This window comes from Ceratotherium simum, chromosome 31 (genome assembly GCF_057802395.1).
Source record: "Ceratotherium simum simum isolate JZ-2026a chromosome 31, ASM5780239v1, whole genome shotgun sequence".
In the NCBI taxonomy this organism is placed as follows: Eukaryota; Metazoa; Chordata; class Mammalia; order Perissodactyla; family Rhinocerotidae; genus Ceratotherium; species Ceratotherium simum.
The window spans coordinates 19,119,478-19,132,849 of NC_141930.1; the positions used below are offsets into that span (position 1 = coordinate 19,119,478).

Sequence of the window (13,372 nt, forward strand, 5' to 3'; positions counted from 1 at the left end):
AAAAAAAAAAAAAAAAAAGCATTATTGTAATGGATACAAGAGAGTAGAGAAATTGCAGATAGCCAATTTTGATTTCTCTGTCAAGGAGTTTTGCTGTAAAGGGTACAGAGAAATGGGGTAATAGCTGGAGGAGGATGAGGGGGGTCAAGACGAGGGTTTGCTTTGTTTTGTCTCTAAGACTGGCAGAATTGCAGCATGTCCCCTGATGAGAGTTCTCCCGGAGAGAGAGAAAAACAGTGCAGAGAGGGAGGGACAGTTGTTAGAGCAATCTTTTTGAGTGAATGGAGATGACACCTACTGCCAAGTCCCTGGGAGGCTGTCTTGAATAGAAGCACAGGATGGTTCATGCATTGAAACAGGAAGGCAAGCAAAAGTGTATGGGTTATAAATGCAGGAAGTTTGGTCCATTTGCTGATGGGAGTTTGTGGGAGATCTCTTCTGATAGCTCCTGGTTTCTCACTAAGATAGGAAGAAAAGTCATCTACCAGGTGAGGTTGCAAAGGTTTCAGATACTTGAGGAGAGAAGTGAAAACATGAGCTAGTCGTCCAGGAAAGTGGACGGGGGAAGCGCAGGAGGATTGCTGGGCAGGACCCAGAGCCCACTGGGTTCAAGAGAAACCAGTCTGTTCTTCTCCAGTCCTGTTTATTGTGTGGGTGCAGATGTGAAGTAGGCCGTTTTGCAGCCAGTTACTAAAAAGGGGAGGTGAGGGGTTAAGCAAGAGAATAATTATAATCGCAGTCCGTGGACTCCCACCTGGTTAAGAAGAGCACTGAAGACCTGAGGGGTGAGCACAGTGAGGAGGAGTGGGGGAATGGCTGTATGGGCTGGTAGGGGCAGAGCTCCTGGAGTCAGGCATCGTGAGAAGGGAACTGGAAAGACAGGAGGTGGTGCTTGGTGACTAGCATGCATGGAACGAAGATTCTAGAAATTCAATAACAAAAGATGGCCCTTTTCCTATTTTCTATTGAGATAGAACAGATTAAATTCTATGGCTTGTAAAACTGGTCTTGCGGGAGCATTGAGTTCTAAATTTACTAAAATTTGTGACTCTGTGTGTGTGTGCTCGCGCGCGCATGCATGTGCGCTCGCTGTGGTGGTTTATTTTCCAAAGAGAGATGCCGTGGACTTTGATGTTCGAGTTGATACTCAAGACCAAGGAATGTACCGCTTTTTAACATCACAACAACTTTTTAAGCTACTGGACTGCTTATTAGAGTCACACAGATTTGCAAAAGCATTTAATTCCAACAATGAACAGAGGACTGCTCTGTGGAAAGCAGGTAAGCTGCGCGGGTCTCACATTTAATGTTCACCGTTAATGGATGTACAATAGGTGTTTACTTTTTACCAGAATTCGTTGATTGTATAATTCAGGTCTGTGTATGAACTTTTACCTTAACATAATAGTAGAAAGGCAGTCTACCCACCAGATCTTTCTCTGGTCTACAGTAAACCAAATAACTGCCTCCGTGGGTTTGTTTCCCCCTGGTTTAATCAACCTGTTATTTGACATGCCATATGTCAGAATGGAAGTGAGTGTTTTGAAGTGAGGAGGTATATTTATTTTAGGACAGGTTGGAAAATTGAAATAAAAAAACAAGCTTTATAATAATTAATTATACTGACATTGTTAATTTTTTATTTAAGAAATAGTTACTCAGTACCTGTTAGGTACAAAATAGTTCTGGAAGAGTGAGAGGCAGCAGAGTGCAGCAGGAGAAGGGAGAAGGGAGTGCCCGATTACTGAACATCAAACTCTGTCATGTGGAGTGTTGGGTGCTTTCCATTTGCGTATTTGATTTAATTCAACATGTCTCTTTAAACTTGGAGTTAAGCCCATGGCTTGGTTCATCCTCTTCCCTTTGCAGCCTGACTTCTGAAGAGAGTAGTCTACTTCTTTTTCCCCTTTCTTCAACCCAGGTTGTTGCCACCATTTGACTGGGACTGTTCCTTCTAAGGTCACCAGACTCCCCTTTCACCTGTGCTGGGCTCTTCACACGGCTCCCTGCTGTAACTGTTCACCTGCCCCTGTTGGTTGGGAGCCTGTTGCCGGCTGTACGGGGCGTTCAAGTGCAGTTTCGTTTGAAGAGTTCCACTTTCCCAGGCCAAAAGTTGTTTTGTATTTCATAACCCCATCTTGAAAGGGGAGGAAATTCAAAACATAGAAGTCACCTCCCCTGTACAGTCTCGGGGCGTGCCTTCTCTGTGACTCCTGTCCTTTTGGGCCACTTCAAGGGTGGCAAGGCCCTGGTCACCAGCAGGCTGCTGTGGCTCAGGGCAGCTCTGCTGTGTAAGCAGATGTGACAGCTGAACGCACTCAGCGTGTGCCTCCATACAGGCTATTTTGCCTTTATGTAAGATGCCTTCCCAGATTAATCCTGAAACTTCCCCTTCTCAGGCTTCAAAGGCAAATCCAAACCCAACCTTCTGAAGCAGGAGACAAGCAGCCTGGCCTGTGGGCTGCGCATTCTCTTCCGGATGTACATGGACGAGAGCCGCGTTAGTGCCTGGGAGGAGGTCCAGCAAAGGCTTTTAAAGTAAGACTCTTGGCTAAGTTTCTGCCTTTGACCCGTGTGACTGATGGTACTGAGCAGGAAAGGGCCACTAGCTTTGCACTGGGGGCAGAGTCCATGTCCCAGGCCCCTGATTAGAAGCTACAGGACTAAGCAGATAACTTGGGGCATAAGGAAGAGATGGTGAAAATTAAATACAGTCTTACAGGCAAACGTGCTTTTGCACAGTTAGTGACATTATGAACAAATCGTGTCTGTTGTTGCTGTTCCAGGACAAAGGAGAAAGTTTTCTCTCTTAGAATTTAAAAACTTCAAACTATATTATAGTTCTCAGGCCTTTTTCACGCCACAGATAGCTCTATTTTTACAAATCGGTCATTTGTGAAAGTGAAAACTTGGCTGCCTGCATTTAGTTTCAAAAAATATTTTGAGTTTTTGTTGGTGATACATTTTTTGCATTCTATTTCTGGTTAATGACAACTTAAGATTCTGTCCCTTAACATTTAAACTCATGCTAAGAGTCAAACATTCCATCCAGAAAGAATACTATCAGCTGCATTGTATTTTTGTGTCTAATTGGGGAATAGATGTTCTCAGAGACCAGTTACATACATTTTAGAATTTGAAGAGATCACCTAGTCCCAGTTTTCCCATTTTATTGATGAGACTCTTAAGGCCCAGAAGAGTCTAAACCCTCAGAATTAGTGAGAGGAGGAGCCACCCCAAATTTCAGCCCAGGTCTTGACGTCAGGCTTGTGTATGTGCTACTGTACAGTAGCTTTGAATTCAGTGAAACTTAGGAAAATGTGGATTTTCTGATGAGTTGCAATGGCTTCTTTTAGTGTTTGGTTTTCTTCCTAATTTGAAAAACATAAATGTTTCCATTGACACTCCAGTTAATGTAAGCACATGGAATCTAGCAAGTTCCTAATAGCGAGTATTTACTACGTTCTTCGTCTCAGTTGTTGTTCTCTGTGATGTCCGTACCAGCAGGTATGCAGGCACATGTAAAGTGCCCCTTTTCTGTTACAGTGTCTGCAGTGAAGCTCTGAGTTACTTCCTTACTCTAACGTCGGAAAGTCATCGGGAAGCCTGGACTAATTTACTGCTTTTGTTTCTAACTAAAGTTTTAAAGATAAGTGATAATAGGGTAAGTATGAGACACTGTTATCTGGCCCAGCATTTCTAGTCTGCCCGCCATTGCGCACGAGTGGGAGGTGAGCATGTGCGGTTGCAGAGTCGCTGCCCAGGAGCTCTGAGCGGTGGAGCAAGCAAAGCCCAGGCCACACTGCTGCTTTGTGCCGGACCCCCGTGGCCTCCCTCTGTCTCCTCGTTGGCCCTCAGTCTTCTCCCTCCTTACCCCACTTTGTTCTCTAATCACTGATTCTGTAGGAGATTCAGTAGGGAGGAATCCGAATCCTTTAGGACACCTTGACAAGCTACTGGGTTCCCCAACACGTTGCAATTCCCATTCTGACCCCTGAAGTTTCCCCTTCCGCCCCATTCTGAAAAGTGCGCTCTGCCCCCTACCTGAAGCTACATCTGGGCTTCAGCCATCTTTTGGCATTTTTATTGGTTCCATGTGACCCAGAGCCCCTAGCAAACAGGCCATAAACTCATTTAAGAATTTTAAACTAGTAGAAATAAAGATAAAATACAAATATATAGCTGTAAATATAAATACATATTTAAAGTTTTCAAAAATACACATTTCACTCTTTAAAAACATATAGCGGGGCCGGCCCCGTGGCTTAGTGGTTAAGTGCGCGCAGTCTGCTACTGGCGGCCCGGGTTCGGATCTGGGCGCGCACTGACACACTGCTTGTCGGCTATGCTGAGGCAGCATCCCACATACAGCAACTAGAAGGATGTGCAGCTGTGACATACAACTATCTACTAGGGCTTTGGGGAGAACGGGGGGCGGGGAGGAGGAGGATTGGCAACAGAGGTTAGCTCAGGGCCGGTCTTCCTCAGCAAAAAGAGAAGGATTGGCATGGATGTTAGCTCAGGGCTGATCTTCCTCAAAAGAAAAAAAAAGGTAAAAAAATATAGCAACTTACAGCTGACATAAATGGAAACGGTGGTTGCCATGATCCCTGATTAGGTTTAAAAATGCCTAGTCAGGTGGCCTGACATTTGACACTTCGGACCATGGAGGCCTATGGGACCCCAGAGCGCTGTGCGATGCACTCAGTACCGTACAGATGTTCATCCCAAGTCATGTGCTCGGGGTCCACACGCATTTCCATCTGACTCCTGGGCCAGGTAGAGCTCGGACAAGTGACCTAAGGTACCAGCAGCCGTGTGGCTGGGAAGGACTCCAAACCCAGTCTTACTCCACGGCTTGCTTTCTTGACACTATGTTATCCTGCTTCCTTGTACCTTGTGGGGTGCGGGGAGCAGAAAAAGAGAGAAAACAGGCAACTAGTGTTCAGAGATGAAGGAACTACAAAGCAAAGAGACAATGTATATGGATTCAAATATAAATATGGCATATATAATCTTTGCCTGGAGACTGCGTATTTTATATTGCGATATTAGGTAGAATTTTCCCTAAAAATTAAAATTTCACTTAACAAATAAGAGAGAGTTTCAATAACCCAGAGCTTATAAAAACTCAACTGTGGTTCCTGCTTGGCTTCTTTCTTTTGCTTATTACCCAGGAAAAACAATGATAAATACTAAAAATTTGTCTTAAGTTTATCAAGGAAATGTAATAGAAAATTTTTTTCAAAATAAGGCTAGCTAAGTGATTAATGCTTGTATTAAGAGTGTCTTGAATACTTCTCAGTCTTTCAGTTCCATATTCAGTATAATCCCTGCTTTACGCAGACGCCTTTCCTCTGTGTGTGGAGACCAGTGCGTGCGCCAGAGTGGTTTGGCTCTAAGGGCAGCGTGAGGTTTTGAATGCGAGCACTACTAATGGAGAAATTCATTTTCCCCCCAGTTTAAAGCTCATGCATCGTTCTACTACCCTCTCTTATGTGAAATTATGCAGTTTGACTTGATTCCTGAACTTCGTGCTGTTCTTAGAAGATTTTTTCTGCGAATCGGAGTAGTTTTTCAGATATCACAACCACCTGAGCAGGAACTCGGACTAAACAAGCAATGATGGGAACTTAATATTTTTCTGTTGGCGTTTACATCCCTCCGCTCTTTAAAAGGACCCTGGAGCTGAGGTTTCCTACCTGAAAATGGTTTTTCTGATTGCAGTGTCTAAGGGTTCCTGGTAAAGATGCTTAGAAGTAGAACTGAAACTTGGCAGTGCTCCAGTCCCTTTTCGTTATCTGATGGATTCTGTTTGTCACGCTGGGCTCGTGTTGAGCAGAAAGCCTGTTGCCACAGTTATCAGCTTATGCTCATGTGTCCTTCCCTGTCCTCAGCGGTAGGGAGAGCACCACGTATATTTTGGCAGGTGTGGAAGTGAAACTTACCCAAAGAACTATAGATGTAAAGATTTGAACTTCTGCAAGAAGTACAACTCAGGAGAGCTGTATTTTGAAGGATTAAATGTTTATAATTGGGGGGTGGGGGGAGAAGAAGAAATTATTGTTCATGGTAAAAGATATTTAGCAACTATGGTATTCTTACTCTGAAGATTTTTGCACACTCAGGCTATCTGAGATACTGGTAATCATCCTTCTGTGAAAAATGTACAGAGATGCAGGTCTGTAATATAAAAATCTTAAACATTATATAGTTCTTCCTGCACTGTTTTCTTTATTTTCTTATTCATTTGCTAAATACCTATAATATTTTGTCAAATGCACTAAACATTTGGGTTGAACTTTTTTGTCTTTTTTATTTTGTGGAGATTTTGGTTTTGCCCTTTTCTGGGGAGGTGGTAATTTTGAGGGTTTAATGTGCCCAGAAGCTGTTGTGGCTGACAGTTGTTAAGATCAACAACAACAACAAAAAGGTAGAAAATATCCCCACTGACGTAACTACCTGTGGTATACTTCTCTTAGGGCTTTTAAAGATGAGCCATTAAAATAGAAATGATCCTTCATGGACGGAAACTTGAATCACTGCAAAATGAATCTAGGTTGCTGTCACTTTCTTTTCTTTTCTTTTGGGTGGAGGGGCTTGGTGTAGATTTTACTCTCTGTACAGAATTTAATGTTGAATATATTAAAATAACAAATCTGGCATGGTTTGGGGAGGTTAGATTTACTGGAAATGTATTCATACTGTGAATTGTGCTCTGATGGTTAAAAAAACAAGATTGTCAAGCATTCCGTATTAACAGTGGATGTAGAAAATTTTTTCAGATGGATAAAATGTATATGGTACAGATGTAAAGTTTTCTATGTAAAAAATTCTGTACAACTTTCTGTACAATATTGATTCTCATCTGGCATATTCTAATCAGGTTATAGGTCAATAAAGTTTTTGGATTATTTCATCAGTGCAATCAAAACCTGTGTCATCCACAGCCCCATGTTTCATTGATTCTTCACTTTTTTCATTAAAAGCCAAACAAAGAGGAAAAGCTATTTTCAGCCAGACCTACAAATTCAGTATTCTTTAATTCTGATGTTTTCTTAACAGCGTCTGGCATTAGATCCTCCCCCACACCCTGCTTTCTCAACCATAGGCTTTTCATAATAAATATTTTGTGTATTAACCTAGAATAATGCTGAAGGAGCTCAAGTTCCCTTCGGGGCAGTTTGCACTGGGGCATTGTGTATCCTAGGAGGCAGTTCAAGTTGTGTGTTACAACAACAGCATTAAAAAGGAAAATGGAACACATCAAGATGATTTATTTTGAGGGTTGTGTTAAAAGACAGGAGAAGTGTTCAGTCGTCTTTGCTCTCACACCCCTCAGATAGATAATGAGCAGTTACTGAACAATGCATTTATAAGCGCACCATAATTTATTACCCCCAAGATGCAGCCCTGTTCACACTCAGCTGGATGTTAGAGCTGGGAGCCACCGAGGTCTTCCAGGCTGAGGGGTAAGTGTTTCAAATGACCTGGCAGTTCGTTATTTTATGGTCTAGTATCAGGACTCACTCTCCCGAGAGGAGACAAGCCTTTCCTCTTACTTTCAGATGAAGATAGATGATATAAGAACAATCTTTACAGTAAAATAAACAATGGTTAGATTACAAAATTGTATATAAAAAAATATTTACATGCAGCTAAAATTGAAAATAGAGAAATTTCACATTTGAGATAAATGTATCTGGTCTTGTCTGCCATTAATTATGTCAGTGGAACACTGGGGGTGCTCTCAGCTGTTGTGGTGCTAAAGAAAGACTCTTAAGAATTATTTCCCAGAATTTGAATTCATCTTTCCTTTTCTGAAGATACCTCTTGGAGTGATTGATTGATTGATTAGAAAGACCGCCCACTTATGCAGGGGTCCGGGGTGGTGCAGCACGGATTCCAGTCTCTGTCCTTCTTCACCCCTGGGTGTTCCTGCCTCTTCAACTTCTAAAACACTGTGTCTAGAAACCTCAATTCCAGTTAAAATAAGAAATCAACATTGGTAATAAAAATAATTTATTTCTATCAAGAAGTAGTTAAATCATATAAATTAGTCATCTTAATGCCTTCATTGGCACAAAAATAGAGGCAGAAAGGTGTAACATTTAGTGCACGGCTCGTGGGAATAAAATCAGTTATGACTCCCATCATTTATGATGGAGTCATATGACTCCATATGACTCAGTAGCTATAAATGACATGGAAATGCCTAGCCCATTTGATTCTCTCATTACATAGCAACTGGAATAGTCCCAATGTATTTACTAAATGAATTATTTTGATTATCATTAACAATGGCAAATGTACATGTAACAAGGGGTAGTCTGGTTTTACAGTACTGTTAAGACACTTGTGTTTTATTCACCTTATCTTACTGACAAGCAGAATTTAAATTAATGCACATACGGTAGTTGATTCCAAGAGTTCACTGCCACCCTAATTTATGGCAAAATAGTACAAAAAATAATTCTATATAATTCTACATTATAGACATTAATAATCATGGCCTTTTATTTATGGACATCATATACATCATCATGGGAAAAATATACCTTATATACAGATGGAACATAAGTAACTTCCAGGTTAGGAGCCAAAAGTAGCACATATTATTAAAGGTTCAGATTTAACATTTCTTTCACCTTAAAAGGCACTGCTGAGTCCAATACAGATTTATTTTAACCGTGTGCAGTAGACAGGCCCTGCCAATTGAAAGTGCCTGGTTTTCCAGGAACCTCCTGCTGCTCCTGGTTCAGTTGCTCTGCCATGAATCGTTTCAGTGTTTCTGAGGTGCCCGGGCGGAGCCAGGGCTCAGTTGCTACAGAGTTTGTTCCATCATCACCCACGTGCCTCATGATGTCATCAGGGTCAACCAATGAACTTTCGTCATCTAAAAAAGGCAAGACAGACGTGACTCAGGTAACATGGGTGGCAGGCAGGTGATGCGAACACATCTCCTGTAGTCTAACCCATTACAGCTCTCCATTTCCCCACAATATTATGTTCTAAACTGTACTGTTTTGTCCAGACCCCTCATTTTAGAGGTAGGAAAGCAAACCCAGGAAGGGGCAGATTTTATGAAACAAAAAATAAACTGAACAAGGTGACTCCATGGTACCAGCACCCATAGGGATTCCAAGGATAGCAAAGGAGACTGCGCCAAACATTAAGTTGACAGTAGAAGTGTAGGCAATCCAATCTTGCTTTGTGTCACCTTCAGGAGAAACTGAATGGATGCCACGCAAAACCTTTTTTTTTTTTAATTTAGCAAGGAAGGTTTTGCAAATATTCCCAACCTATAATTGTAAGGAAATTACAAGTCATTTTAGGAAACTACTTCCATTCTTACACCTAATCTAAGAGGTTGTGTCTACTCTATTAAGCAGTAGCTCTTAATTTATGTTTCATTATTTAATTGAATTGATTATACTCAACTTCCATATCTGTCTTACTTATTATTAGATAGAACATGAGGAAAATCTGTCTTCCTACCCTGTGATGTCAATTTCTTTTTTATTATTATTAGTACATCTCCTGGTCTGTGAAGGATTAGCCCAGCAAAGGGATATGTGCAATCAATTTAATGAACAATCAATCCACATCGTATCAAAAAGCTCCTGTTTGAAAGGACAGTGTTAAAAAAAAAAGTTTAGAAGTTGAAAATTTTCTGAAAGAGTAGATTCTTAAAATGTTCTATCTTCTCTCAATTTACATATATCACTGTTAAATATTAATTCAACTTATTGGCTCTAAAAGAAATTGAGGAACAGGTAATTCTCAGTATAGATTAAAAGAAAATTCCTAACAAATTAGAATACAAATAAAAAATTTTGAATTATAAAAAAAAAAAGAATTCCTTTTAGCTAAAAAGAAAGCACTGCTTTCCCCCTGTTCCCCATTTCCCCAGGTATGCTATGAGAAGTGCTGCTCCATCAAGTTACCATGGTTGCTGGTATTTGGTATGGAATTACTACCATCAGAACAGACACCTTAACTGCTAGAGATTATATGAGTACAGATGTAAATTAACACAGTTATTAAAAGTAGGATCTAAAAATATCTTAAGAAAATTGCCATTAGAAAATTATTGTAATGTAGCTTAACAGACTAAAGAGAATTGTCCAGATACAACACTCTACAATTTGCTAAAACTAATAATAGGACTCATCACTATAAAATTGTCCCCTTGTCCTGACTAATAGCACTGACATAAAAAAGGTGGTCTAGGGCTGGGGAAGGAGCCATTAGTTGCCTAAGGAACCATCCTGCCTGCCCGTGCTTGGTGAACAAGCTTTAACCTGCTGGCAACCAAAGCAATAAGAGACAGCGAAGGCCAACATAATGAGAAGACTAAACTTTGACTTATAAAAAAAGCAAATATTAATCTGAGGCTATTTTGCTTTGTCCATGGTACAGAAAGCCAAATAAAAAGGTAAAAAAAATTTCTTTGTAGTACTACAAATTTGTAATAGACATACTATCTGAAGATCTCAAAGTTTTAAAGTTAATTTCTTTTAATCTCTCACTTCAGTGAGAGAAGTGAGATGCTGATACTAATGTGCATTTTCCCTGTTGAAAGCAAAGCCTGGATATATTTAATAAGCAAAAACTTCATCTGTTTAGAACCCACCTGAAAATGAGTACCCTATCTGGTAGAAAGAATCTGATGTAAAATTAATCCTGAGTCCTGGTTTGCTGGATAAGTTGTAGGTTCTAGGCCCTACAACTCAAAGGATTTCAAAATATTCCATCTGTCCCTCAGCCATCAGTGAAAACTTCCAGTAAGCAGGTTTAAGAGTGCTTACAGAATTCACTCTAGGCCATTAAACTTGGCCATTTACCTGTATTGATAGGTTTATTCTGAAGTTCATTCAATCTTCGCATTCGTTCCTCATTTCTCATTCTAAGATGATCGATATTTAAACTGGATACAGATTTTAAAGAGAGACCATCTGGTGGTACATTAGGATGACTTTTATCCTGTAGTTAGAAAAGAGAACTTCAGAGAAAAGACCATTAACATAAAATATGTTTGGAATAAATCAGTGAAACAAAACATGTTCTTGCCCTTGATAAATGTACAGTGTGATGAACAAAATAAAACAAATAAAGGTCTGCAGTATTTGTATTTTAACTGCCAGTGTTTATCCATGCAGGCTCAGATGAAAGCATAGCATTTGTGATAATATATAAATGCCGCCAGACTAGACAGAGGTGGGGAATCATAAGACATACAGGGAAAAAACTGAAACAGCAGGGACTAAAAATCAGCCCAACTACAGTAATCAAGACAGGGTGGTAGTGGCAAAAGGAGAAATACAGATCAACGGAATCGAAACTAGAGTCCAGAAATAAACCCTTACATTTATGGACAGAGGAGTCAACAACATTCACTAGGGGAAAGAACAGTCTTTTCAACAATGGTACTGGAACAGCTGGATGTCCACATACAAAAGAATGAATTTAGACTCCTACGCCTCACGCCATACACAAATATTAACTCAAAGTGGATCACTGACCTAAATTTAAAGGCGAAAATGATAAAACTCTTAGTAGTAACTTTCATGATCTTGGGTTAGGCAATGGTTTCTTAGATATGACACCAAAAGCATGATCGATAAAAGAGAAGATTCATAAGTTGTACCTCATCAAAATTAGAAACTTCTGTACTTCAATGGACACCATCAAGAAAGTAAAAAGACAGCCCATAGAATAAGAGAAAATACTTGCAAATCATACATCTAATATGGGACATGTATCCAGACTATATAAAGAACCAACAACTCAATAATAAAAAGACAACTTGATTTGAAAATGGGCAAAGGATCTGAATAGACATTATCTCCCAAGATGGGCAAATGGCTAAGAGGTACATGAAAAGATGATCAACATCATTAGTCAGGGAAATACAAATCAAACCCACAATGAGATACTCCTGCACACTCACTGGGATGGCTATAAAAAAAGACAGTAACAAGTGTTGGCCAGGATGTGAAGAAACTGGAACCTTCATACACCGCTGGTGGAAATGGAAAATGGTGCAGCCACTTTGGAAAACAGTCTGGTAGTTCCTCAAAATGCTAAACATAGTTACCATATAACCCAACAATTCTACTCCTAGGTATATAGGCAAGAGACAAGAAAATATCAAAAAACTTGTACATGAAATGTTAAAAGCAGCAATATTCATAAGAGACAAAAAGTGGAAACAACCCAAATGTCCGTCAAGTGTTGAATGGATAAACAAAATGTGGAACATCCATACAATGAAATATTAATTCAGCAATAAAAAGGAATCAAGTACTGACATGCTATAACTTAGATGACCTTTGGGGAAAAAAATAAAATGAAAGAAGCCAGTAACAAATGACCAAATATTGTGTGTGTCCAGAAAAGGCAAATCTATAGAGACAGAAAGTAGATTAGTGGTTGCCAAGGGAAACAAGTAAACATGTTAGTGCCACCTGGTAAATAAAGCTATACATATAATAATGCTAATAACAGCATTTGTCATTTGTTGAGAGCTCCTCGCGTACCTGACTCCATGCTAAATGCTTCACATGTATTATGTAACTATATCTCCATGTCATATATAAGGAAACACAAACAGAGTTTAAGAAATTGCCCAAAGTTGCTGACCCAACAAAGAAGTGCCATTGTTGGGACAGGTACTCAGGACTCCAAAGCCTGCACTTTTTACTGGCTACACTGTAAAAACATTTACACATGTTGTGTGAAAAGAACATGGGTTTGAATATCAGCCTTCCTGGCTATGTGACCTTGGGCAACTTATCTGACCAAATAGAGAAGATGCTTATATAATAGGCTTAGGTGATAAGCAAGATACAGCAAATTTTCCAATAAATGGTATTAGCTGCTTCCTGTGCCTTCTCTGAAATCCATATATTCTGCCAGGGGAAGGAGGAAGGTTGGGGTGAGGAATTAACATTTATAGGGCAGAGATTCTGTGCCAGGTACCAGGCACTCATAGCCACCCTAGGAGATAGGAAAATACTACCTCGAAGAAGCCAAAGCACCAGAATTCAATGACCAAGGTCATCCAGCTAATTGGTGGTTGAACCTAGATTCAGACCCATGTTCACCTCTCATCCAGAGCAAGTGCTCGCTCTTTACTGGACCACACCAATTCAGCATGGGTCAGAACCCAGACCTCTCACTCCTAAAATGAAAAGGGAAAAAAGAAAAGGACACTTCATACATACAAAGTCCACTCCTTTCAATTTGTTCCTCCTGCGCTCCCTTGCAGAGGGCAGCTGTGATGGTGGAGGGAGGGCATCATCTTCGATGGCAGGATACGTCTCACCATAAGCACCTAGAAGATCCACACAAGGGAGAAGTCTTAAAC

The 13,372-nt window shown here is 40.3% G+C and overlaps 2 protein-coding genes across 8 annotated transcripts in view; one reads left to right on the forward strand and one right to left on the reverse strand.

Annotated features, from left to right (window-relative positions):
• The window catches only part of ARFGEF1 (ARF guanine nucleotide exchange factor 1), a 153,729-nt gene extending 146,810 nt beyond the window's left edge, over window positions 1-6,919 (forward strand). For both annotated transcript variants that reach the window (XM_087420482.1, XM_004436259.3), the window contains exons 36-39: window positions 1,113-1,281; window positions 2,400-2,538; window positions 3,547-3,664; window positions 5,462-6,919. In XM_087420482.1, coding sequence (XP_087276608.1) covers window positions 1,113-1,281; window positions 2,400-2,538; window positions 3,547-3,664; window positions 5,462-5,626 — 591 coding nt within the window. In that variant the 3' untranslated portion in view covers window positions 5,627-6,919. The remainder of the gene's footprint in view (window positions 1-1,112; window positions 1,282-2,399; window positions 2,539-3,546; window positions 3,665-5,461) is intronic.
• Window positions 6,920-8,005: 1,086 nt separating this feature from the next.
• The window catches only part of CSPP1 (centrosome and spindle pole associated protein 1), a 198,077-nt gene continuing 192,710 nt past the window's right edge, over window positions 8,006-13,372 (reverse strand). For all 6 annotated transcript variants that reach the window (XM_087420484.1, XM_087420485.1, XM_087420483.1 and 3 more), the window contains 3 exons: window positions 13,230-13,339; window positions 10,848-10,986; window positions 8,006-8,896 (listed from right to left, as the gene is read on the reverse strand). In XM_087420484.1, coding sequence (XP_087276610.1) covers window positions 8,685-8,896; window positions 10,848-10,986; window positions 13,230-13,339 — 461 coding nt within the window. In that variant the 3' untranslated portion in view covers window positions 8,006-8,684. The remainder of the gene's footprint in view (window positions 8,897-10,847; window positions 10,987-13,229; window positions 13,340-13,372) is intronic.